At 38.9% G+C, this 24,935-nt stretch overlaps 1 protein-coding gene and 1 long non-coding RNA gene across 4 annotated transcripts in view; both read right to left on the bottom strand.

The window, feature by feature from the left end:
- The window catches only part of LOC132144922 (adhesion G-protein coupled receptor G2-like), a 21,846-nt gene extending 7,000 nt beyond the window's left edge, over nucleotides 1-14,846 (bottom strand). The window contains exons 1-8 of one of the 3 annotated variants that reach the window (XM_059555508.1): nucleotides 14,739-14,846; nucleotides 14,616-14,652; nucleotides 14,437-14,534; nucleotides 13,803-13,927; nucleotides 13,466-13,731; nucleotides 13,206-13,296; nucleotides 12,834-13,117; nucleotides 11,462-12,191 (exon numbers count right to left, since the gene is read on the bottom strand). In XM_059555508.1, the coding sequence (XP_059411491.1) occupies nucleotides 12,055-12,191; nucleotides 12,834-13,117; nucleotides 13,206-13,296; nucleotides 13,466-13,731; nucleotides 13,803-13,927; nucleotides 14,437-14,534; nucleotides 14,616-14,652; nucleotides 14,739-14,801 (1,101 nt within the window). In that variant the 5' untranslated portion in view covers nucleotides 14,802-14,846 and the 3' untranslated portion in view covers nucleotides 11,462-12,054. Of the gene's footprint in view, nucleotides 1-11,461; nucleotides 12,192-12,833; nucleotides 13,118-13,205; nucleotides 13,297-13,465; nucleotides 13,732-13,802; nucleotides 13,928-14,436; nucleotides 14,535-14,615; nucleotides 14,653-14,738 lie in introns of those variants that run through there. The other 2 variants (XM_059555509.1, XM_059555510.1) reach the window with 2 other exon arrangements.
- A 163-nt stretch (nucleotides 14,847-15,009) lies between these two features.
- Nucleotides 15,010-16,209, bottom strand: LOC132144589 (uncharacterized). The gene is made up of 3 exons (XR_009434356.1): nucleotides 16,158-16,209; nucleotides 15,919-16,081; nucleotides 15,010-15,150 (listed from the first exon to the last, which is right to left on the bottom strand). It is a non-coding gene; the product is annotated as an uncharacterized LOC132144589 (long non-coding RNA).
- Between the last annotated feature and the right edge of the window lie 8,726 nt (nucleotides 16,210-24,935).

Genomic DNA, 24,935 nt, shown 5'->3' with positions numbered 1-24,935 from the left:
GTGAAAAAAAGGAGGGAGAGGAGTAGTTGGATCAGAAGAAGATAGGTAAGTGAGAAGGGAGGGGGGTAAGAATGTTTGCTGGACTGTAAATTTGTTATGTTTGTTTGTTTTTCCCTCTTACACATGTGGAACCTATGAAAGCTTATTTCTGCCATGGAATATAAAGGGTAAAGGGTAATTGTGACTTTGTTTCATCTCACAGTTCTGACCTTTATTTCTTGCAATTGTGAATCTGATAAAGTTAGAATTTCAAATGTAAACTCATAATTCCAAGAATAGAAGTCCAAATTGTAAGATAGAAATTTCACAATTACCGTTTTTTTTCCTGTGATGGAAACAAGCTTGCATAGTAACCAAAGGCCATGCATATTGTAATTTTTGTTGATCACTGTAATTTTCTATTGTACATTTTATAAAGTAATGACTCATTCAGACAGTATGTTGCCAAGAATGAACACATGCAGCACTTACAGTTTTTTACAATTGCTATGACAGTTTTTTTAATACCTTTAACAAGGTTCCTAAACTCTTAACATGGTTAGCACAACATCCGTCTTTGTAGGCTATACAATTAACACATTTCTTGTTGCTTTGATACATAATGCATTCAGTTAACACACATTTAAAATGCTTGAACTTCTTTAACACACAAGCTCAACCAAGACCAAAACAATGTAATTTAACAGTCAAATTTACAAATGCTTTTACACTGTATGTCAGAACAGATAACATCATGTTCTAAACATAACTTACAACTAACTTACAAACGTAGAAGTTTGGACAGATTAGATCACATTTATTTATTATTTACTTTTTATTCTACTGTGGCTTTTTCTGTTAGTATTTTCACATAATATATTTGACATAAATTATAAATAAATGAAAGCTATATTGCATTTTTTTCTTGTATTTTTGTTTTCGCTCCTTTACTGCATCAATTCTGTGTCCGTATTTTTTTTTTTTTTTTTACATAAACTGAACATTTTATAAAGCTACTCTGAGATGTTCATTCATTTTTTGTATTGAATTTCTGCAGCAAAAGAAACTAAATGCATGCATTTACTAATGCAGAGGCTTCAAAAGAAACTACAGTGCAAAACACAATCTATGATCAATACAATATACTGTCTATTGTATAAGGGCAGACCTGACACAAAATAATATATATAAATATAATATAAATAATTATATGCAGTATAAAATAATGCAGTTTCTGTCATTTCAGCTGATGATAGTGTTTATTTTGTCATTGTGTTATGATTGACTAAATGTTCCTGTTGGAAGAGAACATGTGTTAGTGCTCTGAATAATTATTTGATTTTGAAACATGTTTGCAGTGTTTTGGTAGACATAGTGTATTGTGTTAGTGTATTATTGTATTTTGAACATTAGTTGTGGGGTTTAGTTTACAATGTGTGATTTTGAGCATGAAATTAACCGTTTTGCCAATTGTGTGTTTTAGGTTTGTTGGTGCGTTAAGAGTTTAGGAAACTTATTAAAGGTATTGAAAAAACTGTCATAGCGATTGTAACAAACTGTAACAATTTAAAATGGGTTTCAGTTGATGGTAACTAAATTACAAAAAACAATGGATGATTTTTTTTTTATATTGTCTATTCAAGTAGAACTGAATTAGAATGTCAAACATGTAGAACAAAGTAATGCAGTTTTTGTAAAGCCACCAGCTGTTAGTATTTTGACAGTCAATGTTCTATGATTGACTATATGTTCCTATTGGATAGAAAAGTATTGCTAATGTTTTGTCCAAATGACTCGATTTTGAATTGTGTTTGCTTTGTTTTGATAGATTTAGTACATGTAGAAAAAAGTATTCTGCATTTTGAAATGTAGAATTTGTATTTAGTTAACAAAATGTGGTTTTGGTCAGAAAATTAACTATTTGGCTAATTGTGCCATGTAGGTGTGTTGCTGTGTTAAGAGTTCAGAAAAAGTATTTTAAGCATTGGGAAATGCTTGTTAGCAATTGAAAAAAAACTGTAAAAAAAAACAACAAAAAAGACTTCATTACAAGGAAAGATGTTTGTCGTCTAATGCTTTTTCAAAAGCACATTATAAGCGGGGAGGGTTTTCTCATCTCAGCGCACACAAACAGATCCAATTCGTAGAGAAATAAAACAATGTGGAAATTAAACACATTAAAAAAAAAAAAAAAAAAAAAAATCTGATTCACAAGTGCATATTGAACCGTGGATGTCATAACAAAATGTTCAATATTATTTTAAGAATTGTGGCATCCCTAATGTTTATCAAAACTCATATATGCATTATTGACAATGTTCAGTTATTAACATATAGTGAGTCCTACAACAGAGATAAGCATATTTTTTTCATTTATTTAGTCATTCCATGGTCAATAAAAAAGAAAGAAAGAAATATATGGGATTTTCATTGTACATGAAGCGAGAACATGCAGGAACAAGATTATTATAAGCAAGAGCTGGAATACACAGTGATATTTCACAGGTGCTGAAAATAAAAACTGAATAATGTTCTTATATTTAACTTGCATTACACAATGCACTATTATCTTTGAGGGGAATTTTAATTGTCAATTTATTGTAATCTAAGCTAGTTTACTGAGGCTTTAGTTGAGCATAAATCTTAAGACACAGACTTACTCTGGCATGTAGAGCGTTTGTATATAGCATCCTTACATGACACTCCAGGATCAACAGCAGGGATTTTCTCACAATCTCAAGAGACCATGTGAACACATAATACAACATAATTCTCAAATCATACAGTATATGAAGTCAAAGCAATAAAACATCTCATCTGCTGCTTTGCACTAAATGTTTGCATGCTTATAATAGCACAGAAAACTACTTTGTAATCAGTGTTGACTTTATGAAAATCAGAACAACACTATCCTTTGTCAATCAATCTTCAGCCCCAAAAATATAATGTGAACTAATTGCCTTCCCTGAATGTTAATTTAATATTATTTAATGTCATCTGCTCTGTCATTCATTTATTTTCCACTGAAGCTACTCGTAAATTGTGTGCTTGCCTATTTTGGATGCGGTTGCAGGTTTTAGTTAGTTTGGTTATTATCGTGAGTCTGGAAGCAAGACTCTTTGATGTCACTGGAAGTTTGACAAGTACAGAAATAGCTGACAGAAACACTATAAGCATAGAGTCAATGTTTTTTTAAATGAGTCATATACTTTTTGCACATAGTCCTCATGAATCTGTACACTAAACTCGCCTTCAGAGCTGGTCTCGTGCATGTTTCTATGAATAAAACTGAAAAAGTAGCGCAGTAAAATGCTAAATGGATTTTTGTGTGAACAGCCCTGATTTTTCAATTCATTCTTAATCATATATATATATATATATATATATATATATATATATATATATATATTATTCCTGTAGCTCAAGTGGTAGAGTATTGAATGCACTGTAAGTCGCTTTGGATAAAAGCATCTGCTAAGTGCATACATTTAATTTAATATATGGTGTCATGTTGATCAAAATATAAAATGGATCAAATGTACTGACTCAAATTAATTGGTAGGCTACTAACATAATATAGTTCCCTTTCGAGAGTACTCTCGTACTGCGTAAGCTAGCTTACGCTATGGGAAAAGGTCCCCTTTTCTCGAGAATATGAAGCCAAAAATTATCCTTAATTTTTAATAATGTAAAACGCAGTGCTGCAGCACAGCAGATCCAAGCGAAGCGGCTCGCGCGCTTATTGGCTGTGCTGTGGCAACTGCAGCAACCTATGGTGAGGCGGCGGAGAGGAATGAACCAATGGGGGCGCTTCGCGCCCATTGGACGTCAGAGCGCGCCAAAATAGGCGTGGCTGGAACTATATAAGCCGCCGCTTTGCCATAGGGATCAGATTTCATCTCCTTCAGCGATCTCACCTGCACTTCGCTGTCTTCTCCGGAGAAGCCTCTACACGCCGTCGAAAAGCCTCTCAGCGGGATAGCACTGCAACGCAGATCTGAGGACGTCGGCTCGTGCTTCATCCCGACGCCGCCTTCAGCATTCGCTTCCTGCTGCGTAATCCGGCGTGACTATATCCTTTAAAAAGCTAAGTGTGTTTGCCGCTGCATCACACTTTTTCGCAAAAGAGCAAATTTCGAGGCGTTGTTTCAAATGCCTCGGGCCTGCGCTTCCTGCCGAGGCCCTCTGCCCAGCAAGGACCGCCACATCCTCTGTGTCTCCTGCCTGGGCCGCGAGCATGCTCAGAATGCACTCTCCAAGGGCGGCTGCCCTGAGTGCGACAACATGGCTATATCGACCCTGCGGGCTCGATTAGCTCAAACCAGCCACGACGCTCCACCTGCTCCGCCTCTTCTCTCTCAAGTGCCGCATAAGAAACGCCGCGATCAGAGAATGCCTGAGCACACTGCTACACGCGAGCTCACGCCAGAACACTCCCCACGTGCCTCGCCCGCTCTCTCTCCTTCGCCTGTCCTCTTCGTGGACGAGCAGCGCCAGTCTCTGCTCACCAGAGCCCCCTTCTCCTTCGGAGCGCCTGAGGCGGAAGAAGACAGACACGACAGCCTTTCTCTCGCCGCGTCCAGTAGTGAGGAATGGTCGGGCTCCATTGCGGACCCCCCCCCCCCCCACAGCCCCCAGCTGCACCGGACAACGCGCTGATATCAACGCGGAGCTTACTCGCGTGCTTACAAGGGCTGTCAGCGACCTTCAGCTCGACTGGTCTCCTCCAGACGAGCCCGCTAAAAGCAGGCTGGACGAATGGTTCTTGCAGGGGCGCCCTTCGGCCCCTCCACAAAGAAACGCCCCCTTCTTCCCGGAAGTTCACGATGAACTCACAAAGTCGTGGAAAGCCCCATTCTCCGCACGTTTGAAAACTTCTGTCTCGTCAGCGCTCTCCTCTGTCGACGGCGCCCGAGACCACGGTTACGAGAGCCTCCCCCCTCTCGAGGAGGCAATTGCTGCACACCTCTGCCCGCCCTCAGCCGCAGGATGGCGGTCGAAGCCCGTGCATCCATCCAAACCGTGCCGCACCACCTCAGCTCTCGCTGGCCGAGCATACACCTCCGCTGGTCAAGCTGCTTCGGCTCTACACACCATGGCTGTGCTTCAGGTTTTTCAGGCCAGACTTCTCCGTAACCTGGACGAGTCTGCCCCAGATACCTATGATTTTAAAGATCTCCGCAGCGCTACTGATCTAGCCCTGCGTGCGACAAAGACCACAGCACAAGCGATCGGCCGAAGCATGGCAAGCCTCGCTGTTTTAGAGCGACACCTCTGGCTCACGCTCACGGAGATGAAAGACGCCGACAAATCCGCCTTTCTTGACTCTCCTATCTCTCCTTCCGGCCTCTTTGGCCAGTCGGTTAAGGGTTTCGCTGAACGCTTCACTGAGGCTCAGAAGACGTCACAAGCAATGAGACACTTCCTGCCGAAACGCTCTAGCTCTGCTGCGGGACGCCGTAGAAATGCGCCGCCCCCTCAGACCTCGAAGCCATCGCAGCCAGACTTACAGTCTCGCCCAGCGACCAAAACCCAGCACCGCTCTCGCTCTACGAGCCGCAAACCGCCAGAGAGACGGGGACCTCGGCCCAGGATTGTGCTGAACCCCGAGCCTCCGAAGCCCTCCTGACCTTCGTGCTGAAAAGACTGTGGTTAAGTCCCGCTGCGGCCGGACCACCACACAAGAAACCTCACATACTTCCTCCAATCCCCTCACTAAAGGCGGTTGGAGATGTCTATACTGCAGTAAACGAGCCTGTTACAATGCACGCACGCCTGCACACAAACGCCGCTTTCACGGCGACCTCAATAAAGCACAAAAAGAGCTTTTTCTATGTAGGCAGTGTGCCCACTACACAGTACGCACCCCTACATGTATACACACTCCCCCAAGTGTCACAAAAACACACTCGGGTCCCCTTTAATGCCCACCTTCCCGCTCGCGCCGGAGGTGCTCTAAATGTAGCGCGCGTGCCCACTTCTCAGTGCGCAACCCTACAAATAAGCGCTGTCACCACAGTGTCCCAAGCACAGCATACTCGAGCTACTGGTCCCCTCATAACAGGCGGCCAGTGCCCGAAGCACATTCAACCCATAGCCGCACGAGCCGCTGCATGGCAGGCCATCCCCGGCATATCAAATTGGGTTTTGAATATAATAAAACGAGGTTACTCGCTCCAGTTCGCTCGCAGACCGCCGCGCTTTCGCGCCGTGGTCGAAACGAAAGTGAAAAGCGAAATGACACACGTCCTTCGCGCCAAACTGATAAACCTTCTTGCAAAAGGGGCGATAGAAACTGTCCCCCCTGCGCAGCGCGAGTCAGGCTTTTACAGCCGCTACTTCCTCGTTCCAAAAAAGGATGGCGGTCTCAGACCCATCCTAGATCTCAGACGTTTGAACAAAGCGCTTATGACGCGATCGTTCAAAATGTTAACTACCAAACAAATACTCGCGCAAATTCGCCCGAGGGATTGGTTTTTCTCAGTGGATCTGAAAGACGCTTACTTTCACATTCAAATAGCACCTCATCACAGGCCATTCTTGAGATTCGCCTTCGAGGGGCAGACTTATCAGTACATGGTTCTTCCATTCGGCCTCTCCGTAGCGCCCCGTACGTTTACACGGTGCATGGATGCCGCTCTCGCACCCCTGAGAATGCGGGGAGTGCGAGTATTGAACTACCTCGACGACTGGCTAGTTTTAGCCCATTCCGAGGAACTACTGACGACACACAGATCCTGGATCATCAGCCATTTAGAATGCCTGGGTCTCACGATCAACACTGTCAAGAGCGCTCTGTCTCCCAGCCAGAGGATTTCCTTTTTGGGGATAGACATAGACTCTGTGACATGTACAGCGCGTCTGACGTCACAGCGCGCTCTCACTATTCAGCATCTAGCCGTGTCGTTCAAAGCCGGGTCTCTTTACCCGCTCAAACGATTTCAAGAAATGCTAGGTCTGATGGCATCAGCCTCTGCGGTTCTCAAACTGGGCCTGCTGCGCATGCGCCCACTACAACGCTGGCTGAGAGACCGTGTTCCACGCATCAAGGTGACCCACGGCTGCATCACAGCTCTGGCCCCTTGGAAAATAGCCAACTGGTATCAGTTAGGCGTAAGCACGGGCGCTGTCTCGAAATGGAAAGTAGTCTCGACAGATGCATCCAACCTCGGTTGGGGCGCCCTGTACGAGGGCAGGTCTGCCTCCGGCCTCTGGTCGAGCCCGGAGCGACTGTTACACATAAACTGTCTGGAGATGATATCGGTCGAACTATCCCTGAAAGCTTTCCTCCCATTTTTAAAGGGCCACCACGTTCTGGTCAGATCAGACAACATGTCAGTGGTGGCCTACATAAATCGCCAGGGTGGTGTCAGGTCAAAAACCTTGCACACCCTGACCGAACGTCTTCTGACATGGGCACATTACAACCTGCGCTCGCTAAAGGCAGCGCATGTACCTGGCATCCTGAACCGGGGCCCGGACATGCTTTCCAGGGCGAATGTTCCCCCTGGGGAGTGGTCTCTTCACCCACAAACGGTTCAGTTGATGTGGAGCATCTTCAGCAGGGCAGAGGTCGACCTCTTCGCCTCAGAAGACAACGCTCATTGCCCAATATATTTTTCAAAGAGCAGGGACGCGCTGGCCCTCGATTGGCCCAGACTCCCGCTTTATGCCTTCCCACCGGTCGCGATGCTACCGCAGGTCATCGATCGGGTCAGGAAGAACAGATGTGCTATGCTGCTAGTAGCCCCACTCTGGACGACCCAACCTTGGTTCTCCGAGCTGATGCAGCTGTCCAGTACAGCCCCATGGCCAATACCGCTGCGGAAAGATCTCCTCACGCAGCTGAAGGGCGCGCTCTGGCATCCCCACCCCGAACTTTGGGCCCTTCATGTATGGCCCCTCAACGGGTACCCGGGAACCTCCCTGAGGGAGTGTTAAAGACCATTACGGAAGCCAGAGCGCCCTCAACCAGGCGCCTTTACACGCAGAAATGGTCAGTGTTCTCCACCTGGTGCGGGACACGGAACCTAGACCCTCACTTATGTGACGTGACGGAGATACTCTCCTTCCTACAGGAGCGTTTAGATACGGGCAGATCCCCGTCTACGCTCAAAGTGTATGTGGCAGCCATTGCAGCTTCTCATGCTCCGGTGGCCGGCCTATCACTGGGAAAAAACGAACTGGTCATTCGTTTCCTTAAGGGAGCTCGTCGGATGAACCCTCCCCGACCCCCTTCAATCCCTTCCTGGGACCTGTCTACGGTCCTAGAGGCCTTAAAGGGCCCCCCTTTTGAACCGCTTCAGTCTGTCGACATGAAGCTTCTTTCGTTCAAAACCGCTTTTCTACTGGCTCTGGCCTCAGTCAAGCGAGTGGGAGATTTACATGCGCTATCTGTAAGCGCTGACTGTCTCGAATTTGGGCCTAATGACTCCAGAGTCATTCTCAGACCAAGACACGGCTATGTCCCCAAGGTGCTCTCAACACCGTTCAGAGCACAGGTCATCTCGCTGTCAGCCCTTTCCTCGCAAAGCGACGAAAGCAACACGAGCTTCATCTGCCCCGTCAGGGCTCTCAAAACCTATATTGCGCGCTCCGCCTCATTCAGGAGGTCGGACCAGCTCTTCATATGCTTTGGTGGGCGCACCCGAGGTCTCGCCACCACGAAGCAAAGCCTATCGCGATGGATAGTAGACACTATCTCGCTGGCTTACAAATCTAAGGGCCTTCGCTGCCCGTTCGGCATCAGAGCCCATTCCACCCGAGGTATGGCCTCATCATGGGCGTGGTCCTGCGGGATACCACTGGATGATATCTGTGCGGCGGCAGGCTGGGCCTCTCCGTCCACATTTATTAGATTCTATAATCTGCAAGTCCCTGCCCTGCAGGCCAGGGTACTTTCTATATAGACGTGCTAAGCCTTATCACGTCCCCCTTTTTTCGTTCCCTATATAAAGCTCACTAAGGTTGGCTGTTGGGACTGGGATTTCTCCTGCTATAAAGCCCCGGGCTCTCGCCTCGGGCTGTGACAGGTCGAAGTTCCCGAGCACGCACGGCGTTTTACATTGTGTTCCCATAGCGTAAGCTAGCTTACGCAGTACGAGAGTACTCTCGAAAGGGAACGTACTCGGTTACTAACGTAACCTCGGTTCCCTGAGATGAGGGAACGAGTACTGCGTAACCTGCCGTGCTATGTGCTCGGATCGGGTGATCGCTTCAGTCGATTTAAAACCTGATCCCCTATGGCAAAGCGGCGGCTTATATAGTTCCAGCCACGCCTATTTTGGCGCGCTCTGACGTCCAATGGGCACGAAGCGCCCCCATTGGTTCGTTCCTCTCCGCCGCCTCACCATAGGTTGCTGCAGTTGCCACAGCACAGCCAATAAGCGCGCGAGCCGCTTCGCTTAGGTCTGCTGTGCTGCAGCACTGCGTTTTACATTATTAAAAATTAAGGATAATTTTTGGCTTCATATTCTCGAGAAAAGGGGACCTTTTCCCATAGCGTAAGCTAGCTTACGCAGTACTCGTTCCCTCATCTCAGGGAACCGAGGTTACGTTAGTAACCGAGTATGTTTTATGTTGTATTTTCTTTTTGTCCCCGTATAGTTTATCCTGTAAGTTTATGTCATCAGTTTACTCTTACACGTCTGCTGCACATTTACACTTGCCACACAAACAAACACAACACCACTGAACTAGACAAACTCTTACCTTTCTTTAGGCATATCAGTTTAAGGAGGTTTTCAGGCTTTGTCTGGCAATTCCCAAGATGAACTAAAGTGGATCATGCAGAAGGTAAGAGATTATTCATTATTATTCACATAAAAACTTATGCTAAAAAAATATCTTAAATATTCTGAACTATTCAGAAACATGATACTTGCTCTTCCATATTCAGGAACTGATTACAGTCTTTACATGACAATTAATACTGTATTCTGACTCTATTCAAACAGTTTGTTACAGTACAGTATATCATTTGAGTCTTGTGTTAGTGTGTTAGGATCTGTTGGTTTGCACTGATTGGCCAGCAGTGATGACGTAATCATCAATAACAGCAATGATCATGAAAACAAAGGACACTTATTTGTTGTGTTGTGGATGTATTAGTGTGTGTGTGTGTCTGTGTGTCTGTGTGTAAGGGAAGTTTTGCATTTTCCCACTGAAACACCCAAACTCAACCCCCCCCCCCCACACACACACACACACCCTTTAACACTAATGCTGCTTCTGTTGTAAGATGACACTCACCTACTGTATTCAGATCTTGCAAACAGTTGCATTTATCTGGCATAAAATATATTTTGTTTTCTTCAACCATCTCATTCATTGTGACTTCAAAATTATCCTCATGGATTGTTATGTTGAAACTGTATGTTCTGCATTGTCCTGAAAACACCGAGACCATTTATAATTGTCAATCAATAAATAAATTTCTAAATGAAAAAACGATTTATAAACGGTTTATAAATGAAATACAGTTTTACCGTTAGAAGAGATGTTTAGTTTGACATTCATTTGGTCAACATTCTTTTTATCGTCATAAGATAGACATGTCAGATTTATAGCTGAAAACAAAAAACAGAAATAAAATTAATTCAGTAAGTTTGTCGTTCGTCACAAGTGCTTTCAGATGATAAATATGCAGTATCACACAGTCATGTTAGCAGTATAGTTAACGTCTACCTGGATATGGTGAGCTACTTCTGTTCCAGAAACACTGATCTGATGAATTGACTTGGATGTTGACTTTCACTTTGTTTGGGTTAGCTGAACAAAGAAAGACAAAATTTTATGTGTTAATAAATGTATGGTATGATGTAAATGCCCACAACCATTAATCTATTTTTAATTGTGTTTCATTACTATTATTATTATTATCATTATTTAATAATAATAATAAAACAACATATTAATTGGGATATATTTCTCTAAGTTTATAAATGCATTTTTTAAAGCAAGATACCTGTACTTATCTGGTACAGAGCACAGCAGATGATCATCAGAAACAGCAAATTCTGCTTTTGTCCAGACATGATTCCCAGAGACAGTGACCTGTTAGAGACACACGTGTTTAATTTAGTTCTCTTCAGACAAAGCTAATAAATCTTTAATAATTTTCTCAGTACATTGTTGTGCTGAAGTCCACAGTCCAAGAGCTGAGAGAGTCTGATGCGTCCTCACATGAAGCTGTTTGATTATGAGCCTCTGGACTCATTTGTTCATTTGGTAACATGCAAATCATGTTTATTTGGGATTTAACTGAGAATCTCATTATCTGCTTACATTCAGATCCAGTTTATCAAGTCACCTTTGTTCACAGAGAACAATATATATAGAAAACAAATATTTAATAATAGTTGAAACTGTTTGAAGATGCTAATGAAAATGGATTTCTGACAGGGTTTGGACACAGAAAATGTGATGTTTTTATATTTTGTTGGTGTGTTTGAGCACCTTTTTGTACAGTAAGTGACATTTGCTTTGATATTTTGTGACCTGATGAATGACATCCATCTATTTAAAAGTGTAACTAAAGTGAATAAATGACTTTGCAGTCAGTCCATCATGATTAATACAATTATGTTTTATTAGCGTCATTAGAAACACACACTGAGAAATATAACAGAGAATCATAAGCAACATACAACTGATAGATTCACTGATTATGACTGTATTTGTTGTGTTTCCAGTAACCAAATATGTTTCACATCCGTGTGCGTGTATTTTAGTAAGTTGCTTCATGAAATGATCATGCAAATATCTGAATCCACAAGCGTGCCGACATTACTGTCATCCTGTAGATGTAAATCTTTTTCTGAATAAGGTTCAGTGTTGAGTCACTCTGACACGAGCGTGATCACACATGATGATTATAACGCTCAGTAAATCTAACAACAGTAATATCACATCATATCAAATATTTGAAAGCACAATAAAATAAAAAAGTTTTTAGTAACAACAGATATTTCTCATTTGTTTTGAGTGATTTCAGTAAAATGTAACTTTTTTAGGGTCATTTTAGGCTGAGAGAAAGAAAGGCTGAGACAAGGAAATCGTTCAGTCTTAATTATGCTAGTGATAAATATTGTCGACAGCATTAATGCTGGATTGAGTGATGGTTGTTGTGGAGTCTGTGTTTTCTGGATCATCAGAGAAACGACCCGCGACGTCATTGTGAATGTGGTAGTAATACAGGAAGAGGAAAAACCCTGAAAGAAGAACACAAAAACTTATTTCAACTAATGCAAATACAGTTCCGATATAATTAAAGTGCCCCTATTATGCCCTTTCCAATATTGCATTTAATGCAGTGTGTAATGTAGCTGTATAATGTAAATGATCTGCAAAGTTGTAAAGTGCACGATAAATAGTTATTGTCTCCCAAAATAAAGAATCGACTCTGAACAGCTAAAACAAGTCTTTAGTTATTTGAATCCCACTTTCGTAACAGCTACACAGCGGTGAACAACTTGACTCCGCCCACAAACACGTCATTATACTGACAACTGTAATCATATTGTAGGAGACTCGCAAACAATATCAAGAACTGTAAAAATTGCATAATGGCGCACTAGAAATTAATTTGCATAATGTTTATCCAAAAACTAACTAACTATCCAAAAATAATCAGACTTTTGGTCAAACGAATCATGTTAGTGTAAGTACCATTATATCCTATTTTAATCAAATAAAATAATTATTCAATAAAAAATTGACAAAATTGATAAAAAATTAAATATAATTAAACATTAAAAATAATAAAATATAAATAATAAAAAAATATATAATTAATGAATCAATAAAAAATAATTATCTGAATCTGTAGAATGATGCATGTGATTGTTTCTCACCCTGAAATGAGTTCAGCACACTGAATATGTAATATGAGGGAACGAGCATCGGTCCATTACTGAAGAACGCCACAGACCACGTCAGACCGAAGAGCAGGAACAAACTCAACACCATCATCAGATGCTTTCTGAACGTCTTTCTCTTGCTGTTAGTTGCTTTTATGTTTCTGGCCTGAACGACTTTAGTGACGATCATGATGAAGATTCCTGTCGTGAAGATGAAAACTAAAGCATAGTAGCCAATGTTCACCGTGTAGTGAATGTAAGAGTTTGTAATCCAGCACCTGTAATTAGAAGAGAATGAAGTATAATTAATAAGACAATCAGTAGACATTCAGAAATGCACATTTACATTTAATGTACAGAACTTACATTCGTGAAATTTTTCCAGATGTTGATTTTATGACCACTGTTTTATATTCTCCTACAGAAGCAATAGCTATGACTATTGGAGCAGGAAACACTGAAAACACACAGAGACAAGCGGTATTATAGTTAAAAACATAAGTATACAACATAATAAACCTTAAACCATAAAACTATCTTGACAGTATTTTATATGATTTGTGTGCAATATATTTTTTGTTTTTGTGTGAACTTAAAATTGGACTAGATCTTGATCTTGAACTCACCCCAGGCCAACACGGTGATCTTCCTCATGTAGTTTGAGATAGTGACGTTCTGTCTGATGAGCCATAAGTACATATGAAGAGCTTGAATGAAGAACCAGGTGAATGAGGCCAGCATGGAGTAATGCAGGAGCAGCGCTATGAAGACACACGCAGCGTTGTCTCCTGTGTTAGCGATGCTCTCGTTTGACAAAAACGATGCATTCAGTAGAGACAAAGCCACAAACATGTTCATCAGGATCTTCGTGGCCTGATTTGATTCAGCTTTCCTGTTAAAACACAAAAACGACTGTTTGCAATCACTGCAACTTTTTACTTTAAATGTGTTCAGATACTCTACCGTAGCAGGAAATGCATGAATAAAGCAATGGCCATAAAAAACATGGAGATGCCGCAGCCGATAGAAGAGATTAAAGTCAGTGACTCCAGATCCGGCACTGTGCCGTTGCTTGCATCTGGTGGAGACTAAATGATTGGAGAAAACAGAACAAAACCAGGCAGCTGGATCATTTTAAAAACTTTTTTTTTTTTTTTTTTTTTGCAAAAATGTGATTTTGTTAGCAAGATCTTTAATTTTTAAATATATGAAATGAAATAAAAAATATTATGCCATTGATATGACAACAGATTACAATCAAATCAAAATGTTATTGCTGTTATTTAAGTTTTCAAAAGGATTCTTTTTGAAGTGTTAAGTTCATACATAAATATTTAATGTTTTAGATGTTGTCAAAACATCAATATTGTACATTTAGATGCTGTCAGCTCTATATATTTCAGTGTCATTTAAATGTAAGGAAATGTACGTTAGGTAGAACTTTACGTAAAAATACATATGAGATCATGTGTGTTAGTTTACAACAAAATATATGCTGTTTAATTTAAATTTAGTTTTTTGTTTTATGGAAATGGGGTCTTCAGATGAAACATAAATTATTAAAGCATAAGTACTTCTCATCTGAGAAGTTTCTCACCATCAGCACTGCAAAGAACGTCAGATGTGAGCAGGAGCACTTTATGGTGGTGTTGTCGATTTCTGTCTCACAGTCGGACGTCGTCCAATGAAGTTCTCCTTCAAAGAAAAGTGAGCAATGGATTAAATTCTTAATATTTATATATATAAACTGATCAGTACAGTACACTTAGAATGTACCTTTGCCATCCCAAGAACTGCAGGACGCCGTACTGACCTGAAAGAACATGTTTATTTTTATTTTGCCTTCACATTGTCTGATCATTATACCAAAATAAGTTCTGCAATAAAAAACTTCATTACCTTATCATTACGTCTAAAGTACATGTAAATATTGTCGGTAAGGTTGGAGCTATTAGCCCTCATCGTTATTCCATAAACCTCCTTGTTTAAAACTGTGTAATTTTTAGTTTCATTCTAAATCAGAAACCAAGAGAGCAATCATGAATCAGATATAAATGTGTATGAATATAATTGATCAAGAAACATTTGTGCAAAAGTAGAACATTTTCAAAATCATTCCATACAAGATTTAAAAGTAAAAACAATAACAACAACAAAAATCATACAGTACCTTATTTCTCATGTTATAGAATCGTAGAACTCCAACAAATGCAGTTCCATTGTTTACAAGACGTGATTTATTGAAAGCTTCCCTGGAAATCTTTGTAGACCAGGAACAGTTTGTATTCATGTCACTTTGATTCTCAACAACCTGTGAAAAGAAGTATGGCCATGAAAACTGATGAATAATTCAGTGTTTTAATGCATCATTTAATGCACTTCAGTAACAGCCTGGATCAGCTCAGCTTTCTAAATCTGACCTCAGAAGACTACAGAGGGTAGTCCGGACTGCTGAGAGAATCATCGGTACAACCCACCCATCTATTAAAGATCTGTACTGTTCCTGTGTCTGGTCGTTCTGGTGCTCAGTGCTCTGTAGCGTCGACCAGATGGCAACAGTTCAAAGAGGGAGTGTGCTGGATGTGAGGGGTCCAGAGTGATTTTTGCTCACTCTGGACCCCTCACATCCAGCACACTTCCTCTCTGAACTGTTGCCATCTGGTCGACACTACAGAGCCCTGAGCACCAGAACGACCAGACACAGGAACAGTTTCTTCCCTCAGGCAATCCATCTAATGAACACTTGATAATAACTGTGAAAATCACTACACTTTTATATTTATATACACATACACTTATTTATCTAACACATACTTAGTGTACACTTAAATCTTGCACATAAGATACCTGTACATACATAACTGCTTATGTACCTGCCATACAATTGTCAATTTGTATATTGTCATTCCTTACCTACTTATTTGTATTTTTTCTATTTTTTATTATTTTATTATGTGTTTTTTGTTCTGTCGCTGTCATTCTGTTGCACTGCTGAGCTTCTGTCACGAAAACAAATTCCTTGTATGTGTGAACATACCTGGCAATAAACCTCATTCTGATTCTGATTTCTAAGATTTACCATAGCTTGATCTGAAGAGTAGCATATGTTGATCTCTTTTGTTTCTGTGTTCTTGGCTTGAACATGAACAAGACCAATAACATCTCCCATGACAATCGCTGTATTGCTTCTATTGCTATTTTCCATCTCTTCCATCTTAGACCACAGCTTGTCCAAGGCTTTACTGTAAAATGAACTGAATCACATGATATTCTGTAATTGGTTTTAGACTTGATATTCAATGATAACTGCACACTTACGATGCCTCTGAGGGATCAGTATATCCAGAAGTTGTACTTTGTGATGTGAAATATTTTGGATTGTAAGTTGTACGTGATGTGAAACCTGTAGTGGGCTCTGGGGTGGTTGTTTGTGATGGCAATCTGGTACTGGGATTTTGAACTGTATTGTGTGATGTGAAACTTGTATTTGGATTGTGTGTAGTTGTTGTGTGTGATGATGTCGTATTGCTGGATGAGCTTCCATTAAAGCAGGTCACACATGTCCATTCATTGTCTTTAAATTTCAGAATGTATTTTCTTCCTTCATTCTCTTCAACACAGAAAGAAATAAGGGATACATTTAGCAATTTTTCCCTAGAGCAAAAAATATTATGTCATGGTGTAGAAATTAATTTTAATTCTGAAATCAAACTTTGATGGTTGTGAAACAGGCAACTGAAACAACTGAAAAACAGATTATACATCTTATAACAGACTTACCGTTGCATTTACTTTGGTTATATACCACATTTTCACATTCCTTTTCAGGATCAACGGACTTGCAGTTCCCACAACCTCAAGAGAACATGACACATAATTTAACATGTGATCAAATCAGGACAACAGATTAATAAAAATCAAAAGATAGATAAAACTGATTGTATGATAAAAGTCTAGCCAATAATTTAAAGTTTGAAAACAAATTAAAGTCTTTTTAGAACTTTTAATAGATTTAAATAAATTTGAGTATAATTAAAATAATTCACGTGTACAGAAATGTGAATGATTGGGGGTGGGGATGGGTGAGGTGAGGTTGTAGTTAGTAGTAATGGGAAGTCCGGCTCTTTTCAAAGACTCTGCTTTTTTTGGCTTGGCTCCCTTAGAAGAGCCGACACTTATGGTTCCCAAATGGCTCTTTATTCAGTATCACTCGGAGCCTTCTATTTTAGCCCAATTTAGCAATTGTGAATGTTTGCGTGTGCTTTAACTAAGGTAAGAGTATGTATGTAAACAGGTAACTTACCACAGTTGTAAAGTGCTGAAAAAATTGAATTGTACTTTGATTTGCTTGAATTTTACTTTTGAAAGTGTAAGAACCCTGGTGTACTATTATCTGAACAACAGAGGGCGACGAGGAGTAATTGTCCTCTAAAAGCATCAGGAATCACTAATGAGAAGTTAATGGATTCATATGATACTTTAGGCAGCTGACTTGCTGAGTATCAGGCATTAGGTGCGTTTGACTCAAACAGCACTGTGCAAACCGATCGCAATCTGACTTGAAGCAGTGCATGCCAGTTAGAAATTTTGTCCGATTTGAGATGGCACCAGTGCCACATGACTGTCACGTGTGGCATCAAAGTACCGTGAGAGCGTTTTTTAAAAGCAACCAGCTGACTCGGCCGCCGAAGGATCTCCAGAGCGAATGCTGATGACGACACAGCTGCTTCATGATTGGCCAAATTCACCACATGACTATGATCACATGTGTTTCGGGGTTTATTCAACATTTGCAGTTCCAAGAATGGCCACAAATCTATGTTTTTAGAATGGTAAAAGCTTTTTTAATGTAGTCGCACTGTTGTATTGAGTCATGCAACACTGATAAAAGCATATATACCCCACTGTATTAGTATTATTAAATAGTAATAGTATTAAATAGTAGTAAATAGTATATGATTATGTTTAAATTTTATTTTTGAAAATATGGCGCTGTATTAATCAGTATATAAAAGTGAGAAAACATTTCTGAAACGTGTATTTGACAAATGCTGCATTTTATTTACTGCATCTGTGATAAAGTATGCAAACACCGCGTGAGTGTCACTAACGGGAGCAGAAGCGTCCGTGCTGACATGTCTGTTTTCAAGTCCGCCCCCGACTGCAAGCAGCTGCTCTTGTTAATCACCGTCCGTAGCTGTGCTTCCAAGTCGAACGCACCCCATGACTTGCAGGCACCTCATAAACTGATTTTGAACAGGCTGAGGCAGAGTAATGGTATGCAGCATGATCTACAGCTAAATAGAGAAGTTGGTGATGACTAAGTGGATATTTAATATAAAATGTACATTTAATAAAATAAATAAATAAATAAAATAAAAAATAGGGCCTGCTGTTGGACAAACGCCCCTCAAAAAGAAAAAGGGCCTGCAGTTTTCTCCCGCTGGAGAGATCACCCTTTGCTGCTTTGACTGCAGGGACCTGCTGTTCATCCTCAGCAGGGGATGAACACCCCTCGCTACTTAAAATAAAGAGGGGCTGCTATTCTCTCCCTCCTTTTATAGGGGAGAATACCCCTCGGCTAGCCAGTAGGCTGCATTAAGAATATCTCAGTAACATTGTCTTTTCTCTTTTGCAGGAATGGAACAAGGTTGATTTTGGGGTGGTTCTTCTTCAGGCAGTAATATCTCTCACTATGTTTGGGGGGGTTAATTTTTAATCTCTTGTATGTTCAAATAATTTGGCAGCAAGAACCCCCATAAGGAACCATACCGCCCAAAGATAAATTGTATTCAATAAACTCAAGTAACTTGCCAAAGTGTTCCTGTCTGAACTAGCTTTACTTACTAAATGCACATGACAATACGCGTTCGATTAATCATGCAGCCCCACCACTACATAATGCAATTTTTCACTAAAATTTTAGGATTTAGGATACAATTATTGTGCACTCATTATTATTCTATCTGGAGTAACTTTTGCCACTAAATTATCCATTAACCTAGTTTATAATAGTATTTTTGTTTGTTATTTTTCTTTATAATTAAGATGTCTATATTTAGTAAATTGTGTGTAACATACAAAAGATTGATGATCGACCTACACATTAATTAATAGAAATTTTACACTGATTTGAAAACAAAACTGCGCTGTTATCAGATCGGTATCAGTTCTGAAAAAGTGGTATCGCGTCAGCTCTAAAACACATACAATCTGTTTTCATATAATCAGATTGTGTCATGATGATCAATAGAAAATGGATCAAAAACACTGATTCGTTCATTGATAGGCTGTTACAGCTCATCTGTTGATGGCTTGTGCATCTGTTCTGTTACGGTAAATGACTGTCTGCTGCTGTATTTGAAGACTTAAACTGAAACACTGAAGAAAAGGACAAAATCCTACCTGTGTGGTTGTCTGACAAGATAGGATTGTCATTGGATAGGTAGACATCACTGAATATACCAGAGCTGGAGTTGATGCATTTGCTTTGGTAATAAGTGGTTGTATTTTTTATGCATCCTGCAGAAGGGAAGAGATGAAATGTGTACAGCACTCACTAAATATAACTATTAAAAAATAGTCTGCATTTGTACATGATGAGCTCTTTCTCAGAAACTCATTACAGAGTTTACAGGACCACAAACACTCAGACTCCATTCAAATGATTTAGAGATTGACCAATATTGAATTTTTTTTTTTTTTTTTTTACTGATACCAATAAAGATTATTTGCATGTGTATGAGCCCAATACCTGATATGCGGAATGGTGTGTGTGTGTGTAGGGGTAGTTCTTGTCATGCATTTACCTTAATACCCCCCCCCCCCAAAAAAAAAAAACGAGGACAATAAAATACCCAAATTCTTCAAAATGACCTCTGTCTGTTGTGGAATAACGCACAGCTGATGAATTCAGGATTGATGACTTACCATTTGGCACAAACCACAGTTTTATGCCTTCAAACGTTTCGTTCATTCTTAATTCATATTTCCCATCATCTTTTTTTATGTTGAAACTGTATGATCTGCATTGTCCTGAAAACAACGAGGACATTTACATTTGTGCAGAAATACTCTTTAAAGAGCTATGAACTCAAGAATGATTTATAATTAAAATATAAGCAGGTTTTACCAAGAGAAGAGATGTTTAGTGTGAAATTTTCTGTTGATTCACGAGCTGTGAGACATATAGCTGAAAGAAAAACAGAAATAAACTCAATGAGTTTGTCAGTCATCACAAGTGCTTTCAGATGATAAATATGCAGTATCACACAGTCATGTTAGCAGTATATTTCACATCTACCTGGATTTGGTGAGCTACTGCTGTTCCAGAAACACTGATCTGATGAATTGACTTGGATTATCAGTTTATCTGAGGAGCCTGCACAAACACAACATTATTAGACTATTAGATAATGAGGTATGACATGGTATAACACTCTCTCTCTCTCTCTCTCTCTCTCTCTCTATATATATCAATATTACATTAACTTTTACATTCACATACACATTCATAGTCTTTTTATTTTAAGCAAAATTACAATACGGATTCGTTTATTGATAAACTGTTATGGCTCATCTGTTGATGGCTTGGGCATCTGTTCTGTTACGGTAGATGACTGTCTGCTGCTGTGTTTGAAGAATTAAACTGAAACACTGTCGAAGAGGACAAAATCCTACCTGGGGGGTCGTCTGACAAGGTTGGATTTTCATTGGATAGGTAGACATCCTTGCATTTACCAGAGCCGGGGGGGGGGGGGGGGTGCAGCTGCTTTGGTAATAAGTGTTAGGATTTTTTATGCATTTTATGCATCAAAAAAGGGAAGCGATGAAATGTGTACAGCAGGCACACTAAATATAACTATTCACAAATAGTCTGAGTTTGTACATGATCTGCTCTTTCTCAGGAACTCATTACAGAGTTTACAAGACAACAAACTCTCAGACTCCATTCAAATGATTTAGAGATCGACCAATATATATATCTATATATATATTAAACTGATACCAATACAGATTATTTACAAGTTTATGTGCCCAATACCTGATATGCAGAACCAAAATATATGTATTGTTTTACTTCTGTTTTGTAATAACAGTTTTTGTCAATGCTGTAATTTCTGTATTTCACACTCATCACCAATTTAGGTCCTCTTAAAAACAAAAAAGCTGTTAGTCCAAGATAGTATATAAACTTTCTATAAAAGTTTAATTATTCATTTTAAACTATATTTTGTATTAATACATCAAAGAGTGAAGACAATTACTTCATTGGAATGTAGATATCATCAAGAAATTAAAAGTGAATACGTAATTGCAGTTTCACAGTCCATCTCAACTATGTTATCATAATTATTAATAATGTTTAGATTATGAAATGCCAGCTGACAGAGCAATGTTTTATCTGTTAACACACATCTTATACTCAAATTGAAGTCTTTTGAGGAGATGATAATTAATTTCTTCATAGCTGTGATTATTTAGATGCTTATTAGAAAAATAGATGGTTATGTAGAAAACATAAATTTAATTTAGGGATTTATTTTTTAAGTAGTGGATTTTATTAAGAGCTACATATGGCGGCCTTACTGGAACATACATCACCTCTGTTCCTGTGATCATCAAAACACACACAAGATGGGGCCATTTATCAGTGGATCCAGTATTACAAAACCAATATCTCATTATGGACAAAACTCACACATAAGATCAATTATCGGTTGATCTTTAGTTTGATTTATAGATAATTTCAGCCGTGTGTTTTTATCTGTTTTTCCTTTGCACTGATTGATAGAATGACTATAGTGATGATCATTCACAAGCACTGATAAAACACTTATTTTGTACTTATAATGAGGTGTGTGTGTGTGTGTGTGTGTGTATGTAGGGGTAGTTCTTGTTCTGCACTTAGCCCCCCCCCCAAAAAAAAAACAAGGACAATAAAATACCCACATTCTTAGACATTAACTCTGTCTGTTGTAGAATAACACAGAGCTGATGAATTCAGGATTGATGACTTACCATTTGACACTAGCCACAGTTTAATGCCTTCAACCGTCTCGTTCATTCTGATTTCATCTTTTGTTATGTTGAAACTGTATGATCTGCATCGTCCTGAAACTACAGAGAACATTCACATTTGTGCAGAAATACTTTTTAAAGAACTCTGAACTCAAGAATGGTTTATAATTAAAATATAAGCAGATTTTACCAAGAGAAAAGATGTTTAGTGTAATAGTCTCTTCATCATTTGATCGACATGTCCGTTTTATATCTGATTGAAAATGAGAAATTAACTCAATGAGTTTGTCAGTCATCACAAGTGCTTTCAGATAATAAATATGCAGTATCACACAGTCATGTTAGCAGTATATTTCACATCTACCTGGATTTGGTGAGCTACTTCTGTTCCAGAAACACTGATCTGATGAATTGACTTGGATTATCAGTTTATCTGAGGAGCCTGCACAAACACAACATTATTAGACTATTAGATAATGAGGTATGACATGGTATAACACTCTCTCTCTCTATTTATATATATATATATCAATATTACATAAACATTTACATACACATTCATAGTTTTCTTTTTTTATTAAAAGTGGATCAGAAAATCTGATTCATTCATTGATAGGCTGTTACAGCTCATCTATTAATGGCTTGGGCATCTGTTCTGTTACGGTAAATGACTGTCTGCTGCTGTATTTGAAGAATTAAACTGAAATAGGAAACACTGTAGAAGAGGACAAAATCCTACCTTGGAGTGTGACTGGACTGGATTGGATTGAAGTGACTTCGCAGACCACATTGAATAAACCAGAGCTGGATGTGATGAAGTTGATTTGGCAAGAGCACTGACGTGATCCTGCAGAATGGAAGAGATTAAATTTGTACAGCACTCTTTAAATATAACTAAAAATTAGTCTGTGTTTGTATCATGATCTGCTCTTTCTCAGGAAATCATTACAGAGTTTACAGGACAAAGAAAATACAAACTCCATTCAAATGATTTAGAGATCGACCAAAAATGTTTTTATGACTGATATCAGTACAGAGGTATGACAATGTATAACACTCTGTATCTATATCAATATTACATATACATTTACATACATTTTTTTCTAATGTGTACCAAACAACATATTCATTGGCATATTATTCTGTTTAAATTAATAAATAATTTTTTTAAAGCAACATACTTATCTGGCACGGAGCACAACAGATGATCATCAGAAACAGCAAATTCTGCTTTTGTCCAGACGTGATTCCCAGAGAAAGCATCCTGTTAGAGACACATGTTAGTTTTGTTTTCTACAGGCTTTGGAAATAAACCTTATATAATTGTCTTATTACATTCATGAGCTGAAGTCCACAGTCCAAGAGCTGAGAGAGTCTGAAGCGTCCACATATGAAGATGTTTGATTATGAGCCGCTGGACTCTGACATACAGTTCATTTGAAAACATGCAAATCATGTTTATTTGGGCTTTAACTGAAACAGAATCGTAAGTTTGTCAAGTCATATTTGCTCACAAAAAACAATATAAATATAGAAAACACATATTTAAGAAGCTGCTAATGAAAAAGTAACTTTAATATTTTATTTAGTAGATATCTGATATGGTTATAATATACAGAAAATGTCATGTGTTTACACTTTGTTGGAATATGAAAGTTTCTGTACAGTTATTGACATTTGTTTTGATATTTTGTGACCTAATAAATGACATCCACATAAAAGTGTGACTAAAGTGAATAAATGGAGTCAGTCCATCATGATTACTGAAATTACATTTTACTAGCTCCATTATAATCACGTGAGAAATACTGAGAAATATAACAGAGAATCATAAGCAACATAAAACAACAATGGATTCACTGATTCAGGATGTGTTTGTTGTGTTTCCAATAACCAAATATGTTTCAGTGGTGTGAATTTTAATGACTCCACGAGCCTGCGGACATCACCCTCCTCCTGAAGATGTAAATTAGTTTTCTTGTTTCACACACATGATCACACATGGATGATTATGATGCTCAAAAAAATAAAATAAACAGTAATATCAGATCATATCAAGTCTGAATGCAAAATGTTATCTTTCTACACATTTTTAGTAACGAATCAACAGATATTTGTCATTTGTTTTGAGTGATTTTTCAGATATTAATCAGTGATATTTCAGATATTAAAAGTTATGAAACTTTTAAAGCTACTTTATATTTTTTAACTGTAATCAATAATTATCAGACTTTTGGTTAATTAAAACATATTAGTATAGGTACCATTATAACCAAATATAATGAAATAAAATAATTATTTAAAAAACCAATATTAAATAAAAATGTGTTGTATGTAGCTTTTATGTTTGACTTTAAATATTATATATATTTAAATATTATAGTGAAAAACTAAACTTAAATGCATAAAAAAGAAGCACTCTATTCTAATTCTATTCTTAAAAACTGCACTTGCATATCATTGCCCTTTTGTTGATTTTGATTGCTTCCATTGTCCTTATTTGTAAGCCGCTTTGGATAAAAGGGTCTGCTAAATGCCTAATGTATATGTAAATCTCAGTGATACCAAAGTAAGTGTTCAGATGCTCTTAAAGGAACAGCTCAAGAAAAGGACACAGACATTCAGTAGACACAAAGCCACAAACGTGATTGATTTGGCTTTCCTATTTCCGATTGTTTTTGTAATCTGAACTTTAATACTTTAGAGCTTTGACCTGATCACTTGTTGCATGTTTTATAAAGAAATACAATTTAAGCCTTAATGCTACAAAATTTCAGGTTGAATTCAGTGTGCTGCTGTTTCTCAGTAAATTTACTAGCAACTTCTGAGTGAAAATGGTTTCTTAGTATTAGCCATTCATTACTAAATAGCACAGACTTTATATTCTACTTTATATATAAACTCTACTGTAGCAGGAAATGCATAAATAAAGCGATGATCATTAAAAACATGGAGATGCCGCAACTGATAGAAATGATGAGCCAATTATTCCTGGTACTGCGCTGTTTCATTTGCATATGACTGAGACTGAGGGATCAGAGAAAACACCACGAAACACAGATCAGCTGTTGTTTG

Source organism: Carassius carassius, chromosome 8, assembly GCF_963082965.1.
Source record: "Carassius carassius chromosome 8, fCarCar2.1, whole genome shotgun sequence".
In the NCBI taxonomy this organism is placed as follows: Eukaryota; Metazoa; Chordata; class Actinopteri; order Cypriniformes; family Cyprinidae; genus Carassius; species Carassius carassius.
This window is presented reverse-complemented; position numbering and strand designations above follow the sequence as displayed.